The following is a 27,238-nucleotide window of genomic DNA, read 5'->3' as shown; positions in this document are numbered from 1 at the left end:
AGAATTACAACTGCTCCGCAGAAGGGAGGGCAGAAGTCAGCTGAAGTCAAAGGGGCAGATAATGGTAGGTTGATGGTTAGCTGCGAAGGAGATGGGGTTGCCAACTCCAGGCTGGCAAATTCCTGGGTGGAGCCTGTAGAGGGTGGGGTTTGTGGAGGGGTGGGACCTCAGACAGGTAGAATGCCATAGACTACACCCTCCAAACCAGCCATTTCATTCTGGGTAACAATTGCTGCCAATCTCCAGGTGAGGACTAGAGATCACTCAAAATTACAACTGCTCTTCAGGTAGCAGAGATCAGTTCCTCTGGAGAAAACAGTCATTATACCCTGCTGAGGTCACCACAGCAAACTGACACTGTTTGCCCAAAGCCAGAGCACTCTCCCAGAGCCTCTTTCTAGATCTCGTTGTATTTATTTCCACAACGGGCCTTATTCCTAGTAAGAACATAAGACTAGAACACTGCATAGCATTACTGGATTAAACCAGGAGTCCATCTGGTCCAACATTGTGTTTCATAGAGAGGCCGGCTGGTTCACCTAGAGCAGGCATGTCCAACCTCAAACAGGTAGTGATCTATTTTTTCTGGCCAAAAGTGCCGGTGATCTACCACCATGAAAATAAAGTTTCAAATTAGTTTCAAATTAGATTTTAACCCACTAAGGTTGGGTTCCACCGCCTGCCCCCCATTTATAATGCACCTTCTGTCATTTACTGGTAAGCAAAATAATGTGACCTTGGCTTTGCCATCAACTTTTCCTGAGTAGCCAATTTTGATTTAAGTTCTTTGAGCTTCAGTTTACGAATTTCACTTTTGGTTGGAAAATCAGCATCGAACTTATTGCTATCCAGAGCCCTATAATGACGTTCCTGATTACCCTTTTCAGGCAAGGATACAGGGGCATTATAAAGTAGACAACAACACTTGTCTTTCACCATGATGAAGTAGTCCATTTCCCATTCATCGTGAAAGTGGTAGGTTTTGCTCTTCTTTGGAACACTCGTCTTCGTTATACTGGGGTGGCTGGGGTGCTAGGTTAGTATGAACACTGGCTGCATCTGGTCCAAAACTGTCACTGTCCCAAAGTATTAAAGATCAACAGGAACTTGAAGACCTCTGGATGATGCCAAAAGCACACATGCAGTTCTAAAAGTAAAAATAAGAATTCATCAGTAATCAAATCCCACTAAACAATTATCCAAAAAAACCCCCAAACACACCTGTTCAGCAAACCAGGAGTCCAAGTGGGGCTGGTGATCTACCTCTGACCCCTCCGCGATCTACTGGTAGATCGTGATCTACCTGTTGGACATACCTGACCTAGAGGACAGACAAACACAGCATTGAGGCCAAGGCCTTCCCCTGATGCTGCCTCCTAGCACTTGAATTCAGAGGTCTGCTGTTTCTGACTATGGAGGTTCTCTTTAGTCAGCATGATGGACCTCTCCCCCATGAATCTGTCTAATCCTCTAAAACCATCTATGCTGGTAAGAATGTAAAACATTAGTAGAGCCCTGCTGGATCAGACCAGTGGTCCATCTAGTCGAGCATCCTGTCTCACACAGTGGCCAACCAGTTCCTCTGGAGGCCAAAACCTTCCCCTGATGTTGCCTTCTGACTCTGGGATTCAGAGGATTAATGCCTCTGAATATGGCGGCTCCCCTCAGTCACCATGGCTAGTAGCCACTAATATACGTATCCTCCATGGACCTATCCAATCCCCTTTTAAAGCCATTTATTCCTGTGGCCATCACTACATCCCCATGGCCATTACAACTTCCTCTGGCAGTGAATTCAACACTTCCTGGGAGATCTGGCCTGGCCTCACCTTTCCAGGAGGTGGAGTTTCTTAATTAAAAGCCCTTCTTAAACAATGTGCGCTTGCACTTGGGCCGTGATATTTCTGTGGCACTTGGTGATCTCCAGGCCAGACCTGTGGCCTATTTGCTGAGTGGGACCGAGTGCGATTTCTGGGGACTTTGTCTGGGTTGTGCATTCAGAGGGTTCTGTTGGGTCTTTGAGCACCATTCCTTCACACACACACCCAACTCTTCTTCCCTAAATTGAATAATTGTTTGCTTGAGCTATGTGAGTGTTCAGGGTCTTCTGAAGTATTTGGCTCACTGCATGAGTGACTGATTGTAGTTTTTCATTTGTTTGTTTGTTTTTTAAAAAAACCTGTCCAAACACCTTCAGCTAAATGTAGGAATACCATTCCCCTGGATGGGGCAGGGAATCCCACACCCTGAACTCCCATTGCCCGGGGAAAATTTAAAACAAAACAAGACTTGGTGGCATCACAGACATGATGACATCACTTCTGGTGGGAACCAGGAAGTGATGGCAGGTAGCTCTAGGAAATGCTGGAAAATCTATGGTTTTACCATAGGGTTTCTGGCAATTCCTAGAGCTACCTGCCGTCACTCCTGGATTTTCCCCGAAGATGACATCCTCATGCCCACAGCGCTGCCCCCCCCCCGCCCTGTCCCCAACCCTCTCGCCAGCTGCTGGGCAACCCTAGCTGCACGCTTTCTTCTTCCCCACCCTATAGCATACTATTGATGCATTTTCATTTTAGTATTATGCAGAACTTTCTTTAAGGACAGACAATTGGGGACAGACAATTGGGGTTGAAGGGAGAAATATTTACTTGTGGCCTGGGGTTGCCAGGTGGGAATCCCCTGCTGCCAGGACCCGCTGTCCTGCTGCCGATCAGCTGGCTGCGGGGGGGGGGGGTTTACCCTGAAAAAGAGTGTTGCAGCGACGTGTCTTCGTCACTTCCGACGTGACTCGGAAGTTACATCATTATGTTGGGGAGACACTCTGGTATCTGGGCAAAAAGAAGCCAGATTTACCATAGTAGAAGCCAGATTTACCATAGAGTTTTTGCCCAAATACCAGCGGACCCCCCTGACGTCACTGTGTAATGACATCACTTCCAGGTCATTTCGCTGCAGTGTCAGCTGGTCCTCCCTCCCACTGCCAGTCAGCCTCTTGCCCCCATCACCGCTGGTTGCCAGGAGGGATCCGGGCAACCCTGTTGTGGCCTTACAATAACGGTCCCTTCAGACAGAGCCCGCAGACAAGAGAGTTCCGGTGCTCCAGCCTTCTTCAGTGATCTTCTCAGTGGGACGCTGGCCAGGCAGGTCTCCAAAATAGATACTTGTATCGCAATCTGAAGTCTGGGACAAAACACGGATTCCCCATAAATCCAGCCAAGAACCATCTAACCTCATCCAGGAAATCTCTCACCAGGGGGTGATAATGCTTGCAGTGAAGTGAATCTGGAAAACCATAATTTGTGGTGCCATCTGGTCAAGCACTAATGAACCTGTGGGGAAAGCTTCTCTAATAAATCATGATCACTGTTCGGGGCACCGACTCCTCAAACTTTTTTTGGATCCAGGGACTGCTGCAACCTTGCCTGTATCACGGTCGGAAGCCCGTTTCTCCAGCTATTTTGACCACAGTTTCTGTAAGCGCCTGTTCCTGAGTCAGAAAGTAGAACGTTCAGATCGTCATTGGCTCTGGGATGCTGTCCTTTACCCAGTAACATTATAATGCCTGTATTCTATTCAGTTTTATAGCTCCTAGGGGAAAAAGGGGCCGCACACCAGGGTTTGTCACTGCATCGACAGTGTCAGCTCAGTGTGGGGCCGCCAGGTCCCCCCAGCCCCTGGTGGGAGATTGGGGGGGGAGGCGGAGTAAAGGTTGCCAGATTCAGATTGGGAAACTCCTGGAGATTTGGGGGGGGGGACCTTGGGGAGGACAGGGACCTCAGTGGTGTGCAATGCCCTAGAGAGTCCACCCTCCAAAGCTTCCATTTTCTCCAGGGGAACTGATCTTCGTTGTCTGGAGATGAGCTGTAATTCTCGAAGGTCCCCAGGTCCCACCTGGAGGCTGGCATCCCTAGCTCAGTGTCTGTCATTGCCTTATCCAAGATAGTTCTTTTCAAATGTATCTCAAAGGGAAGGGGTCCTAAGCCCGGGAACCAAAGCAATCCAAAACTCAGGGCTATTTTTGGGCAGGAACGCACAGGAACGGAGTTCCGGCTGGCTCCCGAGTTGGCCATGCCCAGCAGGAAGTCATTAGCATACTAGGCCATGCCCAACAGCAGAAACTCATTAGGATTGGCTACATTAGGGGTGTGTGGCCTAACATGCAACGGAGTTCCTGCTACAAAAAAAGAGTGGGTTTTGACAACAAACAAGGTAAACAGAATAAGAAGCAAAAGGTGGGTGTGGCTGGATGACCACACTTCTGCTAACACGGGGGTGTGGCCTAATATGCTAATGAGTTTCTGCTGTTAGGTGTGGCCTATTATGCTAATGAGTTCCTGCTGGGCTTTTTCTACAAAAAAAGCCCTGCCAAAACTAGTTGCAGGAGCAAACTAGTATAATGAGGTTTCACAAACCGCTGAACGACTGAGCCAAATGCAGTCCAGCTGCTATGTACAGTAAAAGTGTACTGTCCTTAGTACGTGGCGGAGAACTTGGGTAGCCCTGGTACCAGCCACCAGCCCCACCAATCAAGGCCAGCCTCTTCCCCCCGTAGTGTGCCATCTTTTTTCCCCTTCTTCTTCTTCTTCCAGAAGGCAGATCAAGTATGGTTGCCAACCTCTGGATGGGACCTGCAGGTTCTGCCTGAACTTACAACTGATCTCCGGACTATAGCGATCAGTTCTCCTGGAGGAAATGGCAGCTTTGGGGAGCGGTCTCTATGGACCCACTTCCCTGCTGAGCTCATTCTCCTTCCCAGACTCCATCCTCCCCAGGAACTTGCCCCAGATCTCCAGGAATTTTCCAGCCCAGAGTTGGCACTCTTACAGATCGGGCAGAGATGGATGGATTTTCCAAATTAAACTAGAAACTAAAGGACGTGTGTTTATCTAGTACTGCTGTATCTGTGGTCATTCCCACCCTCTTCTTCAAGACGTCAGTATGTTCCCTCTCACTTAGGGTTGCCAGCTCTAGTTTGGCAAATTCCCGGGAACAAAGACGCAAAGCCCAGGCAGGGCAGAGTGGGGAGTGGAGGGAACTCAATGGGGTAGGATGCCACAGAGTCCACCCTCCAAGTCGGCCATTTTCTCCAGGGAGACTGGTTTCTGTAGCCCGGAGGTCAAGTTCTAAATCCAGGAGATCTCCAAGCCCCACCTGGAGGATCACAACTCTACACTCGTTGGTAAGCAGCCAAGTCCAGCATCTTCTCCTAAGGAGTTACCATTCCCATTGTCTTCCTTTTTGAGCCACGGTGTAGCAGATACCTTTCTTTCTTGTACACCACGAATTTCAGCAGTCAACCCATAGCGATTTCCAGTGGTCTACCAAAGGCTGAGTTAGCCTCCCGGTTTTCCCGACTGTCTGAAACTGCCAAAATAGGACAGGACAAGTGTGGTAGTTTTTGGTGGAGTCTGGAGGGTGGAGGTCATAAATTGTTCCTACCCAGGGTTGCCAGCCTCCAGATGGGGCCTGCAGATCTCCAGGCATTACACTCCACACACTCTGGTGCCCCTGGAGAGGGTGGACTCCGTGGCATTGTACCCCGCTCAGGCCCCTCCCATCCCCAAACCCCGCCCTTCCCAGGCTCCACCCCCCAAAAAAAAATTCCCAGCCCAGAGTTGGCACTCATATTTCAACTTGATGCATTAAAATATATCATAAATTTCTAATTTTCATAGTGCATTTTTGTCACATAATTTAGATTGTGACTTGTAAGAGCGTTCGGTTTGTTTGAGGACAGAATGTCAAGCTCTTTTTGTTTGTTTTTCTTTGAATTTTGACCAATGAGGATAGACTCGGGAGCGTGTGCTAATTTCTTCTCTCTTCTCCTCCTCAACACTTTTCAATTTCTAGAGCAAGGTTGGGATTTTGTCTTGCCTATCAGATCCATCCAGTCATTAGAAATAAAAAGCAACAAAAACCTCTTGTGAAACTCAGTGGAATTGTCATAGCAATAAATCCGATATCTTGCATTACAGGAGTATCTGTGCTTATGGCTCTGGTATACCATCTGCCTTCCTGGAACCCAACATATTAAAATTCTCCCCTCTTTATTTTTATAGAACAAACATAATTGTGTTTCACAGACCTTTTAAAATCTGCTGCTAAAATAAACAAAGAGGTGTATGCGTCAGTGTTTGGCTGGAGAAACAGGCCATATTTGGGCCTAGACTGGTTGCGTCTAAACCAAGACTCCATTTCTGATTTGTCTGGGACCTCTTGGTTGGCTCCAATGGCATGGCTTCTTCTCCCAGGCTGGAGTTTCCAGGTTTCCCGCTGCTGCTCCAGTAGGTGACAGAAGGGGGGGGGAACTAAAAATCACCATGGAGCAACAAAATGACATCGCTCCTGGAAACTATGCCAGGCTACTCCAGGAAGTGCCGGAAACTCTGTGGTTTTACAGCAGTTCCTAGGGAGGCCTGACATCACTTCCAGTTTTTCCTCAGAAGTGGCATCACACCATCACTTGATGGTACCCCCATGTCCTCACCTCCCCAGACCATGCATGGCAACCTTATGCCAGAGGGCTCCTAGTAAACTTGGCATCACAGGGTGGATCACACGGTTCTGTGTCAAGATAGGGGCATGCGGAAGATAATCACACAGTTCAGCCCCTTCCCTCTCACATATACACCCAGCAGGGTCGGAGCCACTTTCCTGGGGGAGGACCCTTACACCTGTACAGCCGTGGTCATGTTGCCAACTCTGGGCTGGGAAATTCCTGGACTGTATGGTTGCAGCCTGGGGAGAGCAGAGTTTGGGGAGAGGGGAGCTCTGCAGGGATGTGATGCCATTGAGTCCGCCCTCCAAAGTTGTCATTCCTTCCAGGTGGTGTGGCCAGGTCCTTCCTTCCTGGCAAACCAGCAGGGGATGGGGAGAAAGAGAAAGACCTGAGCCTCATTGCAAGCATTGCACAGGAAGTAACATTGTTACATCTGAGTGATGCTCTGGTATGTGGGGGGGGAACTCTATGGTAAAACCGGCTTCTGCCATAGAGTTTTTGCCCAAATACCAGAGTGTTGCCCGGATGTCGCTGGTGTGATGACATCACTACTTGTGTGGCATCGGTGATGAGGCCTCAGCTTTCTCCTTTTCTCTTGGTCCCCCCCCCCCCAGCAGGCAGCTGATCAACGGCTGGGAGGAGGGCCTGGCAGTGGGGGACCCCTTTGGCAACCCTACTTCGAGGAGAGCTGATCTCTGTAGAATTCCAGGCCTCAGCGGGACGGCAACAGTGTTCCCTCTAAGCTGAGTTAGTGTGAGCTAGCTCAGTTTTTTAGCCTCCGGTTCACACATTTTTGTCTTAGCTCAGGAAGGATGGCTCCAGAGTAAACTAATTTATGCCGTAGCCAAATTGCTCGCTCACAACTTTAAGGGCAGTAACTCACAAAGTAGAATTTTTGCTCACAAGACTCCATAGCTTAGAGGGAGCACTGGTTGGCAACCCTGCTGTGAATGCCCGTGTTTTCTAGTGGTGGTTGTGAGGCCGCACAGATCTCTGGGGCCCAGCTTGTTCTGACCCTGGGAACTGCTCACGCCAGACCTGTTTGCTGGTTCTGGTACCATTCAGCGTTGAAACATTGTAGAATCCTTTGCTTTCTGCTTTCCAGGCAGTATCATTTTATGACTTCTAATTCAAAATGCGCACAGGACCTTCGCTAACTCTTTGCAGCGTCTGTCCATCTTCCCTGTTCTTAGCGATCTCTGTGATGTTTGCCGTGGCTGCTAAGAGCCGAGTGAGCAATTTCTGTCTGTTTTCCTTGGCAACGAGGCTTGCTGAGAACTTAAGAGAATCTGGCTGTCTCAGCAGCGACACACTTCCATTTTGCCGGCCATAAGAAACCCCAGATTTTTCACATGAACTTGTAAAAACGGCAGAAGACGCCGGCACTTGCCAGCTTTTCGAAGACTTTGGTTACTCAAAACTCATTGTTCTATATACATTCGCCACGTCTCTCTTGCATAATCTCTCTGTGAAATGCTTTCACATCTGAGTCCCCGGAGAGACGCGGCAAGCAGGAGCAGATAATCCCAGGCAATGGTCCAAGTGAGTATAAGGCTGTTCCTTGAATGCTAGACAAGCCGTACCCCCCTCTATGGCTGTGCAATTTTTAAAGAGATGCTGGGTGATCTCCCGCAAGGCCTGCTAGAGGGGGAGGAGGGAGCAAAACTCAGTAGGGTTGCCAACCTCCAGCTGGGGGCTGGAGATCTCCCGGAATGACAGCTGTTTTCCAGACTACAGAGATCGCTTATTTATTTATTTCTTATTCCTTTAAAACATTAATTTATCTGATCTTGGAGAAAACGGCTGCTCTGGGAAGCAGACGGCCTGGCACAATACCCTGCTGAGATACCTCCTCTCCCTAAACCCCGTCCTCCCAGAAAATCTCCAGGTATTTCCAAACTTAGAGTTGGCGACCCTGGGCTTTTAGAGGAAGCCGTAATTAAGTTAGTAGAAAGTCGTGGAATTTAAAAAGCATTTGTTCCGTTGCTCCATTTATACCCTGCCTGTCTCCCCAGTGGAAATCCCCCCCACACACGGCTTTCAACTCTCCCTTCCTCAGTTTCTTCCTCACAATGACCCTGTGAAGTAGGTTGGGCTGAGAGGGCGTGACTGGCCCAGGGCCACCCAAGAAGCATCCACAGCAGAGTGGGGGAAGTCATGTGGCCCTTTTCTCCTGGGACACAGAGAGACACGATGCAGTTTACAAATGTCAAAGGTGTAGAAACCCAAGAGGAGTAGGATTCGAATGTGCCAAAGCAGAGTGGGGATTTGAACCTGGGCCTCGCAGATCCGAACCCAGCACTCCGTCTGCTACGCCAGGCTGGTGACTTTTTTAGATTTCATCACAACCGCAGTACTGTTGCCAACAAAGCTGAAACAGTATCTTTTGGAAATGTAGGATTTTATGTCTCTTCTATGCCTACCTGGTACAAAGCCCCATTTCCTTGTTCGTAGCATTCAGTGACCTGGCCAGATGAATTAGAACCCCTGGAGATGAGCATGCGCAGAAGGGGGGGCTGCCCTCCCTCCCTCCCCCCCCGATGATGTCACTGCTCCAGTTGTGCCAGATAAGAGCACGTGGGGTAGTGTTGCCCCTAGGCCTGCCAGCTGGTGCAGGGATGCTGTTGCCGTGATGGCATGACATAATTTCCGGGCCAAACCCAGAAGTCACTGGACACTGCTCAGGATTCAGTGGTAACTCTATGGTTTTACACAGAGTTTCTACTGAATCCCAGAGCAACATACCATCATTTCAGGGTTCAGCTCAGAAATGACTTCAGGCCTCCGCAGAGTTTCCGATGAATCCTAGACCAACAGGTTGTCACTTCCGGGTTCAGCTCAGAAATGATACCAGGCCAGTGGTTTTTGTTATTTTTATTCCCACCAGCCTATCAAGAAGTGGCAGGAGATGGCAGCAGGCAGCACGGGTTTTCCTGCTGTCGCATGAGAACTAGCAAGCCTGGTGGCCTCCTTACACTGTCCTTATCCAGGGCTCTTTTTGTAGAAAAAGCCCAGCAGGAACTCATTAGCATAATAGGCCACACCCAACAGCAGGAACTCATTAGCATATGGGGCCACACCCCTGACAGCACAGCTCATTAGCACATTAGGCCGCACCCCCATGTTACCAGAAGTGTGCTCATCCAGCCACACCCACCTTTTGCTTGTTATTCTGTTTACCTTGTTTGTTGTCAAAACCCAGGGCTTTTTTTTGGAGCAGGAACTCCTTTGCATGTTAGGCCACACACCCCTAATGTAGCCAATCCTAATGAGTTTCTGCTGTTGGGTGTGGCCTATTATGCTAATGAGTTCCTGCTGGGCGTGGCCAACTTGGGAGCCAGCCGGAACTCCGTTCCTGTGCGTTCCTGCCCAAAAATAGCCCTGCTTATATCCTTTAGTCAACCCACACCCACACGTAGAGATTAAACAGTCTGCAAAATGGATCCAGCCTTTCCACAATTTGCACTTCCGCAAGTCCATTAGGTTTCCACAAAAGTCAGATATGTTCATATAGGGGGAAAATGGGGGGTAAGTAACTCTAAAGCTGTAGCTGCTATCCAGAGTTTGAGCAGCTTATTGTCTTGCAACAGTGATCCACCATAGCAAGGACACGAGTGAGGTGTAGGTGAGTGGGAAGGCAGGCAGAGATGGCGTTCAGAAAGAAGTCAAGAGCCACCGAGCATATGGGAAGAAGCCAGGGTGGGAGACCGGGAACCCGGAGCCAAGGGCTGGCAGAGGCAGCTGGGCAGAGGGAAGGAGGAAATAACAAACCTGACAGGAGGCAGTGGGAACGGGAGGGATCGGATACCATCTCCCATTCTCTGCAGGTCCTCGCGGGTCCCCCTTTTCTACATGTTTTATTATGGAGACTCAGACAAATCTGGTCAATGAACATTTGATCTAAATGGTTTGTTTATTTTTATTTCATTTATTAGATTTATGGATCGCCCAACCCTGCAAGCGGGCTCTGGGCGATTAACAACTTTAAAAGCAGATAAAATACAGTCAAGGTAAAATGATCGCAAAACACTAATAACAGTCAGTCCAGGAGGCAATATCATCCCCTTTTGTCGGCTGCAGGGCTGACAACACAGCAGGCAGGGAAGGGGACATGGGGACCATAAGGAGAGAGAAAAGGGTGCCGGTCTTAACCGTTGCTGCCCTCAACTGCAAGTCTGGCAGAACATCTCTGTCTTACAGGCCCTGCGGAATTGTACAAAGTCCCGCAGGGCCCTGATGTTGTTCAGTAGGACCTCCCTAGAACTATCAGCTGATCTCAGTGTTCTGGGGACACATTGAAGGAGGCGGTCCTGAAGGTACGTGGGTCCCGGACCGCTCAAGACCTTAAAAGTCAGCACTAACACCTTGACTCGGTATTCCACCGGTAGCCAGTGTAGCTGGCACAGCATGGGTTGTATATGTGCTGAAAAGTACGCAGACGGAGAGTGATTTCAGCAAAGCGTACTTTATTTAGTCAGGAACAAGATGACTTTGGCCGGCTCGCAGGCCGGCTTATATTCCCCGAGAAACCGCCACCCCAAACACCCCCCACTTCCCAATAGGTTATTTACAGCGGCCGAGAGTCCCATTGGCTCTCGGCCAGGAACCTAGCCCCCTGATTGGAGCGGGATAGGATCCGCATAGTCCATTGTCTCTTGGAACGAAGCTTGACATTTGTCTCTGGACTTGTCTGGACTTGTCAGGACTTGATACACCACATGTCCTGTCTGTGGCGTTCCCACCAGGACTCGCGCCGCTGCATTCTGGACCAGTTGGAGCTTCTGGGTCAGTCTCAAGGGCAGGCCAGCGTAAAGCGAGTTACAGTAATCCAGTCTGGAGGTGACTGTTGCATGGAGTACTGTGGCCAGGTGAGGGAGTGACAGGAAAGGGGCCAGCAGCCGTGCCTGGCACAGATGGTAAAACACTAGTCTGGCAGGATTAGTGACTTGTGCCTCCACAGATAGGGAAGCATCTAAGGTCACACCCACGCTGCTGACAGAGTGCACTGGTGTTCATGGCACCCCGTCAAGGGCTGGATCGGAAACCCCAGTCCCGAAGCCTTCCCAAGCAGGCACCCAAGCTCAAAGCTCTGAGCCGGCTGGGCGAGGGGGCGCATGTGAAGGTGGTAAGCAACATCGGGGAGAGGACTGCCCTCTGAGGAGCGCCACATAACAGTGGGAACCTAGAGGATATCTTCTCCCCCCAGCACAACCCTCTGTCCCTGACCATGGAGAAATGAGGAAAGCCATTGCAAGGCTACCCCACAAATCCCCACATCGGCGAGGCGATGGGTCAAAAGCTCGTAATCGACCGTGTTGAACACTGCTGCGAGATCGAGTAACAGCAGCAGCGCCGCCCCCCACCCCACCCCAATCCAGCTGCTGCCTACGGAGATCGTATGTTAGGGCAGCCAACACCGTCTCCAGCAAACTCTGGAACTGCTTGGCTACCGCTCTCTCAATCACCTTACCCAGAAACGGTACATTCGATACTGGGTGGTAATTGGCTGGATCCAGTGGTGGTTTCTTTAAGAGTGGTACAACCACAGCCTCCTTAAGACCCTCTGGGAAGACCCCTGTTTCCAGGGACCGATGGATAATGTCCCCCAGTGGGCCCCGTTCCCTCTCATCGCCAGCCTTCACCAGCCATGAGGGACACGGATCCAGGGGGCCAACGTGGTCAGTCGAACAGCACCCAGGATCCTGTCAACATCAGCAGGGGACAGCAGGCCGAAGGTGTCTAAGACTCAGTCCAAAGATGGCCAAGGGGGCCTCCAGTTCATTTACTGTATCAGTGCTGGCCAGTAAGTCATGACAAAGCGACAGGACTTTATCCGCAAAAAAAGCTCGCAAAAGCCTCACAGCTAATATTTATTTATTTATTTATTAGATTTATAGGCCGCCCTCCCCGCAAGCGGGCTCAGGGCGGCTTACAGATGAGGCACACATGCCAATAATTAAAACAGCTAAAACCTGATAAAACCATCAATCAATTATACAGTACAAGGTGCTCAATTTGTCTCAAGATGGGATTCTGGTGATGCAAGATGGGATTCTGGTGATGGTAATCTCTATGGTAATAGCTGAATTGCTGTTCCTTTGGCTCCCTCTTGAGAGGGACCTCAAATGCCAAAGTACCCTAACCAATTGTGCTGGGCGTGAGCTTGCAGGTGCGGTGGAGGTTGAGCAGGACGCCTTCTTCGCAGCCTTCACCGCCACCTCATAGGGCCTCATAAACATCCCAAAAGACTGTGACTAAGACCAGCACCATCTTAGGTTATTATGTCCTTTGACACAGTAGAAATGTTCTGTATTTCTTCTTTTCACATGTAAAATAGCTTTGGTGCTGTTCTTTGAGGGGATCCTTGTACTCTTGGTTGTAAATCCAACCGTTAACATAGTTGCACTTTTGGTCTGAAGTAAGACCCACTAATTATCAATGGGACTCTCTCCCTCCCAAGGATTATTGCAGCCTTGGCTCTGCAAACTAAGCCTGGTTTTCTCGAATGCAACTAACAATGTGTTCTTGCTGGGAGACAGCTAGAAGAGAGCACCGAAATTACCGTGCCCATCCCCGCAAGATACAAAACCAGCCCAAAGCCGCTCCAGCATCATTCATTTCCAGTTATCTTTGGCTCATGGTTGTTAGTGGCACGTCTGGAGAAGTGATTCCTGTTTCTTGGAGAGTCCTCCTTTCTGTGCTATGCGCTGAGCATTGGGGCGCAGTTCTCACATTGATCGGACTGAGCTTTTCTCTATCTGTAAAATACTTCATAATTGGTTGTAATAATAATAATAATAATAATAATAATAATAATATATTTTATTGTCATTGTACATAGTATAACGAAATTAAAGCTGCAATCTTTAGATTTAGAGCTTTCCCTTAGTGCTCTCAGTAAATGGGTTATCTCAGTCATCCATACAGCACCCCTGAAAGGTAGACAAGCATGACTATCCCTTAGTAATGACAGAGGGCATCTTCAGTGAATTTATAGCTCAGCCAGATTTGAAGTTGAACTCAGAACAGCTTAAATACACAAAAAGAACTCAGTTATCTTTCTACCTCTACCTCCACATGCCCTACAAAATTCTAGGAAGAATTTGATTTTTAAAATCCAAGAAAATGGGAAGATAATCGACAAATGTTGGAATGTGTTTAACTAGCTAAGTCCTGATAATGTTGCAACCAACCACACGCAAGCAACATATTGAGTCCCCATACCACTTCTCCAGATTTCTGGGAATAGTGAATTGGAAGTCAGAATTGGGTGTGAGCGCACGTTCTGTATTTTGTGCCTTTTTTTTTTTTGTAAATGAATTTGGTTCTCGCCTTTATGATATATTTCTATATAAAATGTGCATGCTTTCTGCATGTATAATATCCACATAATGTATAATGCTGCTTTATTGTTGTACATAATGATGGGAAATGAATCTACTTTGTGGGAGGAAGTCAGCGCTAGGAAATAGACAGCAACACAGAGCAAAGCGTCGTGGGCTCCGGTCACACAAGGGAGAAGCAAGATCAAAAGGGAGAGTGGGGAGGGGTCAGAACCATAGTGATGGAGGAGAAGCTGCAAGTCCCCCCCCCCCCTCTCTCTCTCGGGAACGGAATGAAATGACCGTGGCACAGCGGCAGAGTACCTGTTCCTCTAAGTGCAGGCTCCCGGATGCAAAACCGAGCATGACTTATTAAAATCCTGTCCACCTCCAAACTGATAGCAATAGCTGGCCTCAGTCTCGTGAGCAGCTTCAAATATCTCAACCCCGGGGGTCCCCAAGTTGGTGCCCAAGGTGATGCCCCCCAACACTTTTCCTAGTGTCTGTCAAGTGTTCTTAGAAAGGGGTGGGGCTCCTATCCAGCAGGGCTTCTGATTGGCTATTGGAAAGCTGATTGGCTGCATGCATTAAAATGGCGCTGTTTGGGTGGCAGCGACCGCTACCGAGTTCATTTTCTCTTTCTCATGGCTCTTTCCCAGTGTATTTCTTTACATTACTCCTTTTGTCCCCTGCACCTCTCAAGGCAGCTGTTTTGAAGTTGGCTTCCCATCCCATGACAGCCGTGCTGTGGCTGTGCCCACTACTTTGTGTCCAAATTCCAAGTGTGCCCACCGCCTCAAAAAGGTTGGGGAATCCCGACTCAACCTTTCCAAACAGAATAGAACATTTGTGTGTGAAGTGCCTGGGTGTACTTCCATGACCACCAGCACCTGGCACTTTCCAGCTTGGAGCCGGTTCACACAACTGTTTGTTTCACAATGAATGGAAGATTTATTAGTAGGTTCAACTAAAGTTGCCGACTCCTCTTTGCGAAATACAAGTTTTGGGGGACAGAGCCTGGGGAGAGCAGATTTGGGGAAGGGGAGGGCCCCTGCAGGGTATAATGTCATAGAGTCCACCCTCCAAAGTAGATATTTTCTTCAGGTGAATGAATCTCAGTCATTTGCAGATCAGTTGCAATTCCAGGAGATCTCCAGGCCCCACCTGGAGGCTGGCAACCATTGGTTTGACTCATGTTGCTTGCCAATTCCTGTTTGGAAATTTGAGCATGTATATGCTGAAGCACATGGGCAATTTTTTTAAAAAGTCCCAAATTATTTCTTTTAATATAAATAAATTGTAAAAACAAATCAATTCCTGGGTACAGGCGAGGCATACCGGCTCCTAACGTGAAGAGCAGAAAGAACAAATTGAACTACAGAGCGTTTAGTGAGATTGATAGCATGTAGATAGCAAGGTATTCATCATCCTGTTTCATTCCACCCTCTCAGTGAGTTTTTTAAAGGATCAGTTGAGTTCTTTGGCCTATTCATAAGCCCTGCTCAGCTTTTTAAGAAAGTCCCACTTTGTTGACTTCAGCAAATTAAAGGTTAGTCACACAAATGAGGTCTCAGACTTGGCAAAATACTTTTTAGTACTTTTTTTTGTCCTGGACGCTTAGAGAGCTCCCTCGTTTATTGCACGAAAGAAGGGCTCGGGCTAGGCTTACCAGGTGCCTGCTAATGGCAGGTGAGCTCCTGCCAATGGTTGCTAACATCTGCCCACGTTCAACTGGTCGGTGGGTGGAAGAGGGCCGGCAAAATGAGGGGGTGGCAGTTTCTGTCACCGCATGGTGATGTTGCTTCCCGTGTGACCCGGAAGCACTGGCATCACCCCAGGATGACGCTCTAGCACTCACCTAGAAAAAAACTCCATGGAGTTTTGTGGTGAGTGCTAGAGCATCGCCCTGGTGTGATGCCACTCTTTCGGGTCGCACCGGAAGTGATATCATCACATGGCAACAAAGATCACTGCCCCCCCCCCGCAGTAAGTACCTGCTTCTCCCCATCTCCTGCCAGTTGCTGGGTCATGCAAGGCAACCCTAGATTGGGCCTTCCTTTAGGGTTCATTCCTCTTCACGGGAAGTCGGGCCAAGGCAGAAGGGAGAACTGAGAAGAGTGCAGGGCTTGGAACCGATCTCCCGACAAGGGGGTTGGCTGTGCTCCTGCAGAGTGCAGGGGGCTGGACTAGATGACCTGCAAGGTCCCTTCCAACTCTTAACATTCTATGATTCTTTGATTAATAACCCGCAGAGAAAATGATGGCAAGAGGCACTCTGTTGCACATTTGAGTGGACTGGGGGTGGTGGTGGTAATATGTTTTGATCGAATGACAGAAAGAAGTCTGAATTTTAAATTTGGCACATTTCTCAGAGTTCAATATGGAACATTGAATAACTGACATTCGCATTTCAGAAACCAATTCTTTTCTTTTTTGGGGGGGGCTGGCTTTTCTGTGGGGTTGGGGGAGGGGAGACTGGCAGGAGGCTGTTTCCTTCGCTATAACTCACAGGTCCAATTTTCCTCCAGAACAGCAAGGGAGAGGCCAAAGAGCCATTGTTGGGATCTGTGGACCGGCCCGCTGTAAAGAAGGAAAATTTCCAGGTAATGATCACATTTTCCTGTTCTTGCGTTTTGTACCAATACGTCCAGTCTAACTGTCAGGCTTCCACCTCAGGCCCTGCTCCAGTGTCGTAATAGGGGCTCCTGGTTCTAGCCATAGCAACAGCTGTCCTAAATGGGGTCGATTACAGCCAGGGGTCATTTCGTAGAAAAAGAGGTGCAGGAGCTCATTAGCATAATTCATTAGCATAACTTATTTGCATATGACACACCCCCTGACATCACTGGAAGTGTGTCAGAAGGCAACACCCACCGCTCAGGCTCCACTGGACTGTTTTGGATTGCTAGCTATTGGGGGGGACGTGCAGATCTGCCCTCACAGAGGAGGGAGATCTTATACCTGAATAAAACTTGGTCTTAAAGGTGCCACTGGACTATGGGGGGGGGGGAATGCACAGATCTCCCCTCACAGAGGAGGGAAAGCTTGTACCTGAAGGTGGGCCAGGGGGGGCTTTGCAACTTACCTGGCTGCTTCTTGCTCCTCGTGGCCCGACTGAGGGCTGCTGGGAGCAGGGGGTGGGGCTTGTTGCATGTGCCCGCCCCCTGGACTCCTTACTGCCGGAGCTCCGCTCCTGTGCGCTCCCGCAGGAAATGACCCCTGCTTCCAGCCCTTTCTGAGGCTGATATCTGGCTTCATGATTAAGCCTCATATTAAACTGACATGTACATGAATCCAGTCAATCACTGGGCCAATGCGTATACCTCCCTCCTCCCCCCTTCCTTTCCGTATGGAGAATATTGTTCAATAATCAACTCTGGGTAACTGTGATGTAGCCCTGACTCGAGTAGCCCAGGCTAGCCCAGTCTCATCAGATTTGAGAAGCTAAGCAGGATTGGCCCTGGTTAGTACTTGGATGGGAGACCACCAATGAAGTCCAAGTTTGCTACACAGAGGCAGGCAATGGAAAACCACCTCTGAAGTCTCTTGTCAAACTCATTTGTTATGAGGTCCGGATCTGACATAAATGTCACTTCGCTGGGCCCGGGCCGTGTGCGTCATAAAATGTAACATGAGGTACTGGAGATATAAAGTTCATAAAGATGGTTTCAGATGCCAAATGGCAATAGAAGGTGTGATTAGATTAGGTGTGATATGCAGAGGGGTAGTACGCAGGGAGATACCAGCACTGGTAATGAGACAGGAAACCTAGTTCTCAGTTTGGTACAGGAGGATTCAGTCCAGGATAATGCAAAGAATAAATGGAATTAAGTCTGAAGAAGTGAGCAATGGCTCACGAGAGCACACACCCTACCACAAATTTTGTTAGTCTTTAAGGTGCTACTGGACTCTTTCTACTGCTATTAGAAACCACAACATTCAAAAAACAGTGGGGGGACATTTTAGCCTTCCAGGGCATTCTCACTTCGCTCTCCAAGATACAAGGACAGACGGACACACATTCTAGCTGTATCTGAAGACGTGAGCAGTGACTCATGAAGGCTCATGCCCTGCCACAAATTTTGTTAGTCTTTAAGATGGACTCTTGCTCCCTTCCACTAATAAAGAATGCATGCTGTGCTGTTAGGTTTCTTCCTCCCCCACCCTCCATCTTTTAGAACTGGAAAGGGGGATCTCTCCAAGTGCCATGGGACTCTCTCTCTCTCTGGCTCTTCCCTCTCCCCTCCGCTGAAGAAGTGTGGTTGCACACAAAAGCTTATACCTGGAATAAAACGTTGTTGATCTTCTTAAAAATGCCACAGGACTCCCTCCCTCTCTCTCTCTCTCTCTGCTCTGGCTCGGGCTATTTCCCTCCCCCTTTCTCCCCAGCCAATCAAGGGAAGGGAGGCTTGGCTTTCTTTCTCTTCTCTGCAAAGCAGGAAATAGGAGAGACTGGGCAAAAGCCAACAGGAAGCAGCAGAGAGCCAGTTGCTGGTGGGCCAGATAGCAGCCCTAAAGAGGCCACATCTGGCCCATGGGCCGTGTGTTTGACACCCATGCTCTATGGGGTTGCCATAGGTCAGCTGTGACTTGACAGCAAAAACAAAAACATGGTGTACAAATGCAGGCATGCAGGTCAGCCAGAATTAAGTGATCTCCATTTAACCTGTTTTAGAGGGTAGTTGTGTGGGTCTGCAGTAGAACATCTAGATTTGAGTCCGGGAGTGTCTTAGAGCCAGTTTGGTGTAGTGGTTAAGTGCGCGGACTCTAATCTGAGAGAACCGGGTTTGATTCCCCACTCCTCCACTTGCACCTGGCTGGGTGACCTTGGGCAAGTCGTGGCTCTGATAAGAGCCTGTTCTTGAAAAAAGAGCCGTTTCTGTCTAGAGCTCTCTCAGCCCCACCCACCTCACAGGGTGTCTGTTGTGGGGAGGGGAAGGGGAAGGAGTTTGTAAGCTGCTCTGAGACTCCCTTGGGTAGTGAAGGGCGGGGTATAAATCCAATCTCTTCTTCTACTCTTCTTCTAGAGACCAACCAAAGCTCCCCCTGACTCGCAAAAAAAATTATCTTGGTCTCTTAAGCTGCTGTTGGACTGCGCTCCAGCCCTTCTACTGCAGACCAACACAACTACCCTCTGACACGTGCAGGGCAGAACAGCCTTGTGGGTCGTTCCCATTTATGAATTCCCGCTCAGATTCTCGCTGAAGTGCCTGGTTTTTCCACCACGAGCACCCAAGTGTCCTGTGAACACGGAGCTGGAGCTCCGTACAGCAGCAGGGGAAAACAAATGTCCCTCCTGGATTTATTGCCAATCAGTTTTCTAATCTCCCTCGCCTAATTGCTTTGCCTAACTGAAAAATAAAAGCACCTCGGCCAATATAAATATGCAGATTCCACGCCGCTCTCTTTAATAACGCCGAATGGGAGCATAGATGGAACTCTGTTTGTTTATCTCTGCTTATTTGTGTCGAGATCAATAGTAATTAAAGATGGGATTCAGCGTCAGAAGTAGCACTTCAGCTGATTGTTCTCATCAGGAGAGTCCCACAGGCCTGAGGCTTAGGACATGTCAGAGAAACTGTTATTCTCCCCTCCTCGCCTCTGTCCAATTATAGATGGCCTGTGATAAAGAATGCATTCAGACCACCATTCATTGTAGTGGGGACAACTGCACTTGATTGCTCGAGGAGCCGCTCGCTCATTGTGTCTCCGCTGTAAACACATAATAGAAAATATCGGAGCAGCAGCAGCAGTCCACATGAAATCAAGGAAGGAGCAACATCTGATCCTGGGTCCTGAAAAAGCTCATCGTTTTGCAGAATTTCCTTAATCCTGCTTCACAAGTTAAGAAATGCCGGTAGCAATTTCAGAATCCTCTGGCTGTTTCCTGCATGTCTCAGAAGGCTGAAAATTGGTATACATTTAACTCAAGGTGCTCTGGTCACTGAAAGAGTATCAAAGGGGAGATTTATTTGTTTGCTCGTTTATTAGGGGATCTACAAGTAGGGGATCCACAGGGACTTGCAGGAATATCTAATTCCCCCCTGTATCCACTACCCTTGAGAGTCCCTTGGACTGCAAGAAGAACAAATCAGTCAATCCTCAAAGAAATCAACCCTGACTGTTCCCTGGAAGGCCAGATAATGAAACTGAAGCTCAAATACTTTGGCCACCAAATGAGAAGGGAGCACTCACTGGAGAAGACCCTGATGCTTGGAAAGATTGAAGGTCAAAGAAGACGGGGACGGCAAAGGATGAGATGGTTAGACAGTGTCATCGATGCAACGAACATGAAGTTGAGCCAACTTCAGAGGACGGCAGAAGACCGGAAGGCCTGGAGAGAGCTCGTCCATGGGGTCGCGAAGAGTCGGACTCGACTGTGCGACTGAACAACAACAACAACATCGACTACCCTTCCCCTCTGATTTCTGTTTCCCTACCCTGCCATCCCCCATAGCCTCTCCCCTTTTTCTGCTTCCTTCTCTCCTTCCCATCCATCAGTCAGCCTACCTACCCACCAGTCCCCCTTTCTTCAGCTTTCTCTGTTTCCCTCCCCTGGCCACATCTCCCCAGGGAAAGTCTGACCTAGTTGTATAGTGACCAGTGTTTCCTCTAAGCTGAGTTAGTGTGAGCTAGCTCACAGTTTTTTAGCCTCTGGCTCACACAGTTTTGTCTGAGCTCAGGAAGGATGGCTCCAGAGCACACTAATTTATGCAGCAGCCAAATTGCTCGCTCACAACTTTAATACCAGTAACTCATGAAGTTGAATTTTTGCTCACAAGACTCCACAGCTTAGAGGGAACATTGATAGTGACTGTTGCTGGGCTGGTCCCAGTGGCCACTATTGCCACGCTGGGCCCGGTTGCATGGTGGCCACCACCAGTAGGCCAGGCCCAGTTTCAGAAAGGCCACTACTACCTGGCAGTTGTGTGGTGACTGCTGCTGCTGGTCTAGGGTGGCCAGGTCTGGGTTGGAGAATACCTGGAGACTTTGGGGATGGAGCCAGGAGAGGGCGGGGTTTGGGGGAGGGTGGGGCCTCAGCATAGCACAATGCCCTACAGTCCACCCTTCCAAGCAGCCACCTTCTCCCGGGGAGCTGATCTCTGTCAGCTGGAGATTAGTTGTAAAAGCAGGAGATCCCCAGGCCCCGCCTGGAGGCTGGCAACCCTATGTTGGTCCAGGGCCAATTATGCAGTGGCACCGCCAGACCGGAGCAGTTGTGCAGTGGCCACTGGGGGGCAGGGCTCACTCGTGTATTATTGTTTCTATTGTTTAGGGGTATTTTTAATCCCCCAATATATATTTTTTTTACATTTCAGATTTTTCTCCAAACCTGAAACTGTTTTGAATAGAGATCTCCACCAACAGTCTGTAGCTCCATTCTGCGGACCTATTGGCCATAGGGTTGCCAAACCCCAGGTGGAATCTGGAGACATCCCAGATTTACACCTGATCTCCAGACTGCAGAGATCGGTTCCCCCAGAGGAAATGGATGCTTTGGAGGGTGGGCTCTTCTGTGGCATTCGACCCCCACTGTGATCCCTCTTCTTCCCCAAACCCTTCCCTCACCAGGTTCCACCACCAAATCTCCGGGAGTTTTCCAGCTGATATTTGGCAACCCTAGTTGGTCATATCCTCTATGGCCTGGTTGGGATTTGATATATTACAAGCAATGCTCCCTCTAAGCTGTGGAGTCTTGTGAGCAAAAAAAATTCTACTTTGTGAGCTACTGGCATTAAAGTTGTGAGTGAGCGATTTGGCTCTTCACAGGGTGCCTGTTGTGGGGAGGGGAAGGGAAAGGAGATTGTAAGCCGCTCTGAGACTCCTTCAGGTAGTGAAGGGTGGGGTATAAATCCAATCTCTTCTTCTCTTCTTCTTCTTCTTTCTGCAAATGTGGAGTTTTGTCAGGTTTGGAGCAAGGTCTGTCCTGTTTTTTCATGGCCCTAAATTTAAATATCCACAGATGAGACCATGTTGAGCATTGGATATATCAATATTCCGGCTCTCTAGAGGCCTGCTTGAGACAGTTTACAGGTAAAACAATACCATAAAATCATAAAACATAATAAATTATCAGTATAATCATCAGTTATCAATATAAAAATGAGCCACGAGTTCATCCGTTCCTCAGAATAGTTGTGTCCCAGTATGTTTATGGTAGTACCATGGCAAAAACTTGACATTTGGAATACATGTTCAGTACTCCCTGATTACTGTAAGTCCAAAAATTGTATACATTTTTTTAAAAGCCTCTGTCAATCTAAGATTTAAAGGTCCCAGGTTAAATCTCCAGTTAAAGGATCTAGCAGAAAGTGATATGAAAAACCTCTGCCTGAAACCCTGGAGAGCAACTGCCAGTCTGAGTAGACAATAGTGACCTTGATGGATCAATCTAAGGCAGCTGTGTGTTTGTATGTTATTGGAGAGGGGCTGTGGCTCAGTGGAAGAGCTTCTGCTCTTCCCCAGGTTCAATCCCTGATATGTCCACTTTAAAAAGGACCAGGCAATAGGTGATGTGAAAGACCCCCCCCACCCTGCCCACCTGAGACCCTTGAGAGTCATATGTCTGTTCAGCTTTGGACTGGTCCTTCCTTCATAATAGAACCACCCAAGTAAAAGCACATGTACACTTCCTCACGCACACATAAACGGAGAGATCAGTGCATATACGTTAAGGATCCTTATATACACAGTGGTGGAATGTTTGTTGGTATTCTGTAGCGATGCTTGAGGGCTTCAAGGAAGTAATTTGCTCAAACATGAACGTGTCTCATTTACATTCAAATACGGAGCAGTGCATGGGGGGGGGGGGAATGTCACGGCAGCTGAGACATGACTCTGATGCACTTGAAAGGACGGGCTCTTCGTCCACTCAGGGTTTTAATTTCAGAGGGTGGCCGTATTGGTCTGCAGGGGAGGAGCTAGATTCGAGTCTTTTGAACAGGTTGGTGTCTACAGGCAGAGTGAAGATGAGAAGTAAAAATTGGCACCAAGTCCATCTGTCATATGGAGCGAATGCCACTGGTGATTCAGTCGTACCTGACACGTTGCCCTGAAATCCTGTGGATCCAGAAAATAACAGAAGTTGCATCATACTTATTTTTTTTAAAAAACCCTTCCAAACAAGCAAACAAAAAGGCATTGCACCAGTTGCCCCTTAAGTTCATGTTCTTTATCATTCCATGTATCATTCTGGGTTTATCTAAGGTGGATCATTCTGTGTATCTTTCTGTGTGTATCTAATGTGTATCATTTTGTGGATCATTCTGGGTGTATCTAACATGTATCGTTCTGTGTATCATTCTGTGTAACATATCCCCATGGATTCCACGGTTTGAATAGCACGAATTTTAGTTTTCTTACTTTCATTTTTTATTTCCTTATCTCAGTTTTCTCATTTTCATTTTGAACATCCGGTGCATGGTACAAAGAGTGTGTAAGCTTGCAGGTTCTCCAGAACTCTTCAACAAGCTAGAGAGGTTTTTTTGTTTGTATGTTTGTTTGTTTGTTTTTAAGTTTTGGGATTGATGCGTTCCAGGCTTCTTGTCACCACCCTGGGCAGAAAACCCACCTGGTTTGCTTAGATAAAAAGAGGATGGGTGGAGCCCATATCACGTTGGAACTTTAGTCCTGTGGATAGAAGTAGCAAAGACGGGATGGAAGGGGAGTGGCGGTGGCTCAGAGCTTGCCATGCAGAAGGTCCCAGGTTCGATCCCCGGCATCTCCAGTTAAAAGGGACCAGGCAGCAGGTGATGGGAAAGACCCTCAGCCTGAGACATCCTGGAGAGCAGCTGCCAGTCTGAGCAGACAAGGCTGTCCTTGACGGACAGGTAGCCTGGTTCACTGTAAGGCAGCTTTCTCTGTCTGATTTTGGGAGGGGCCGTGGCTCAGGGGTAGAGCTCCTGCTCAGCATGCAGGAGGCCCCAGGTCCAACCCCCTGGCATCTCCATTTAATAAGGCCAGGTGGTAGGTGATGTGAAAGGCCACTGCATTAAACCCTGGAGAGCTGCTCAGGTAGATGCGGGTCCAGTAGCCCCTTAGAGACCAACAAGATTAAAGCTTCCAAGAGTCAAAGCTCCATTCGTCAGATAGGTGGTCCCTAAGGAGCGACTGGACTCGAGTCTCGCTGTTCACCTGCAGACCGATATGGATACCCACCTGAAACTGTCTTCATGGATAGCGGTTTTCAGACTGAGTAGACGGTAACTGACCTTGAGGGATCAGTGGTCCAATTAAGTATAAGGCTGGTTATTGCCTTCTACGAAAACACAAACCCCAGGGTCTCCGCAGATGTTAAGGTATAAACGTAAAGAGCACAGACCATTTGAATGCAATGGGTGCGAGCACACGGTGCGTGGGATACAGTCCATATGCTTTAGCACCCTGGATTTTAGCAGGCTGCCTAGTCCCTCGGCTTCTCGTCGTCATCTTCTCGCTCCAGCTTGCCAGCCACGGTTAATTCCAGGTAGCTTGTTTCCTTTTCTTTCTCTGGATGCTAATTTCTCTGCTCTATTTTCGGAGCTGTTCTCCCCAACGTGCGCAAAGCGCATCTGATTGTTTATCCCTCAGCCTCCAGAGACCGCAAAGGCCTTGAGGCTGCTGCCGCTGCTGTTTGTTGGGCACACTTGGACTCTGAAGGGCTTGTTTTCGACAGGAGGCAGGGAGGCACAGGAGGCGATAAAGGCTGACAGCGCCTGTCGCCTGGCCCGGCGCTTTGCTTTGCCTGCCTGCACAGTGTGAGTGGAGGGGCTCCTTTGATATATTTATTTTTACCTACTAAATCGATTCTGTTTTCTCATAAATACTAATTTAACCGTGGGCGGTCGTAGCGCACTCCATGTGGATAGGGAGGGGTTTTGCCGCTGATACCCAAGTACCGGCTTCGATTCCCCCCCCCCCTCCACATCTTACTAGCTGCAGCATGTCGAAATTGCAAGCTGACGGAGAAGTGAGCAGCTTATAATATATGATGATCAATACCTCAGATCTGCTTTCTATGATGTGACATAAAAGAGAGAAACTGGGGGAGGGGAGGAACCGTGGAGGGTTTTTGTCGGTCCGTTTCCCAGAAGAATAGAAGGAAACCTCAGGCAGAGCCGGTGGGTTTTCCTTTCAAGGTCAAAGTGTGCTTATTTCCTCGTAAAACCACTCTCCCTTTCTATTTTTCCCCACTTCATATTTAATTTAGCTGGTGCTGGGAATCCCAGGTAGCAAAAATGGAAAGTTAGTCAATGCTGTAAGCATAAATACACAACTCTCTCTTCCTTCCTTCTTTCAATTTACAATTTCATTGGGGAAGGGCTCTGGCTCAGTGGCAGAGCACCTGCTTGGCGTGCAGAAGGTCCCAGGTTCAATCCCCGGCACCTCCAGTTAAAAAGATCTGGTAGTAGGCAATGTGGAAGACCTCTCCCTGAGACCCTGGAGAGTTGCTACAACTCTGCAATAATGAACTTGGTAGGGCGAGGCCACGGCCCAGTGGGAGAGCCTCTGCTTTGCATCTAGAAGGTGCCAAGTTCAATCCCCAGTCTCTCCAGTTGAAAGCACCAGACAGTAGGTGATGTGAAAGAACTCTGCCCGAGGACCCTGGAGAGCCGCTGCCAGACTCAGTAGACGTTACTAACCTTGATAGGCTGATGGTCTGATTCAGTAGAAGGCAGCTTCATGTGAGAAAAAGAGAAAGAGGTAGGTGATGGGACTTGGGTCACATCAAGCAGCAGATCTGTGAGGAGTTCTGAATCACAACTGATTTTCAGGCCACAGAGATCAGTTCCTCTTTGGGTTGCCAATTCTGGCTTGGGAAATTCCTGGAGATTTGGGGGTAGTAGCTAGAGAGAGTGGGGATGTGATGAGAGTCCACCCTCCAAAGCTGCCATTTCCTCCAGGGGAATTGGTCTCTCTGGCCCAGACATCAGAGAGCCAGTTTGGTGTAGTGGTTAGGAGTGTGGACTCTAATCTGGGAGAACCGGGTTTGATTCCCCACGCCTCCACATGCAGCTGCTGGCGTGACCTTGGGTCAGTTACAAGTTCTTTCAGAGCTGTTCTCTCACAAGAAATTCTGGAAAGAGCTCTCTCAGCTCCGCCTACCTCACAGGATGTCTGTTGTGGGGAGGGGAAGGGGAAGGAGACTGTAAGCCACTCTGAGACTCCTTCGGGTAGTGAAGGGCAGGGTATAAATCCAATCTCCTCCTCCTCCTCCTCCTCTTCTTCTCCTTCTCCTCATCCTCCTCCTTTTTCTTGTAATGCTGGGAGAACTCCAGGCCTCACCTGAAGGCTGGACACCCTAGTTGCCCTGGAGGAAATGGCAGCTTCCAAGGGTAAACTCTGTTGGCATCACATTCCCATTGAGCTCTCTCCAGTGCCCAAGCCCCAACCACGCCAGGCATTGCCCCCGATCTCCAGGAACTTCCCACCGCGTTGCTTTCCTTAGGAGCGGGGCCTGGCTGGGGCAAGCTGAGCCCTGTGGCCATAATGGGAGCTCCATTTGGTTGGCCACAGCAATGCCAAAAGTGGCTTCCTCATGGGCCAGTATGAGAGAACCCCAAGAATAAGTCTGTGCCTGTGGCTATCACTGCTAGGGGCTGGGTCAAGCAGAGCAGCCCTTGCATCCCATGAGCCCTTGCTCCTGGCCTCCAGGGAATGGAGCCCAGCAGAAGTCTCCCAGGAAGTTCAAGGGTCCGACTGCCCACGGTGCAGGAGAAGACCAAAGAGAGCTGTCGCACAAGGATGCCATCAGCTGGGAAGTGGTTGAGAATAAAGCAAATAATCTCATTGGGGAATCCAGACCCTTGGAAGTGCCTCATCCCGATTCAGATGGCAACAGAGATCCGTCTTTCTCTGTGTGTTGCTTGGTATTGGCTTCATGGATTCAAATCGAGTCCAGAAGTCTGTGTCAGAAGTCTGAAATTCTGCAGCAGGGAGAGATCGTGAATATTGGACAACTTGCCGTTTATTTGCACCAAACGCCCCATGCCGTTTATTTGCACCAAAGGAGCAGAGTGGTCACTTTTAAATTGGCCAGTGGGATTCGTCAGTAGACTGCATTCACGTGTAACAGCCCAACAATATGTCTACATATATACACACAAAGCTGTATTATACTGAATCGGCCCATCAAAGTCAGTATCATCACTGCCTGGCAGCGGCTGTCCAGGGTTCTCATGCAGAGGTCTTTCACATCATCTACGGCCTGGTCTTCTTAACTGGAGATGCCGGGGATTGAACCTACACCTTGCGCATACCAAGCAGATGCTCTGCCACTGAGCCATGACTCTAGTGTGTCTCTATTCACAGTCTGCCAAGGTACATTGCTCACAAACACACACATACCGGCACAGGCCAACTCTCTCTCTCTCTCTCTCTCTCTCTCTCTCTCTCTCTCTCTCTCACACACACACACACATATACCATAATCACA

General features: G+C 48.9%; 1 protein-coding gene across 1 annotated transcript in view; it reads left to right on the top strand.

Annotated features, from left to right (window-relative positions):
* The window catches only part of PCDH17 (protocadherin 17), a 256,247-nt gene that overhangs the window by 226,296 nt on the left and 2,713 nt on the right, over positions 1-27,238 (top strand). The window contains exon 5 of the mRNA XM_015408292.1: positions 16,353-16,427. Within this exon, the coding sequence (XP_015263778.1) occupies positions 16,353-16,427 (75 nt within the window). The remainder of the gene's footprint in view (positions 1-16,352; positions 16,428-27,238) is intronic.

Source organism: Gekko japonicus, unplaced genomic scaffold (assembly GCF_001447785.1).
Source record: "Gekko japonicus isolate JY-2015 unplaced genomic scaffold, Gekko_japonicus_V1.1 scaffold295, whole genome shotgun sequence".
In the NCBI taxonomy this organism is placed as follows: Eukaryota; Metazoa; Chordata; class Lepidosauria; order Squamata; family Gekkonidae; genus Gekko; species Gekko japonicus.
This window is presented reverse-complemented; position numbering and strand designations above follow the sequence as displayed.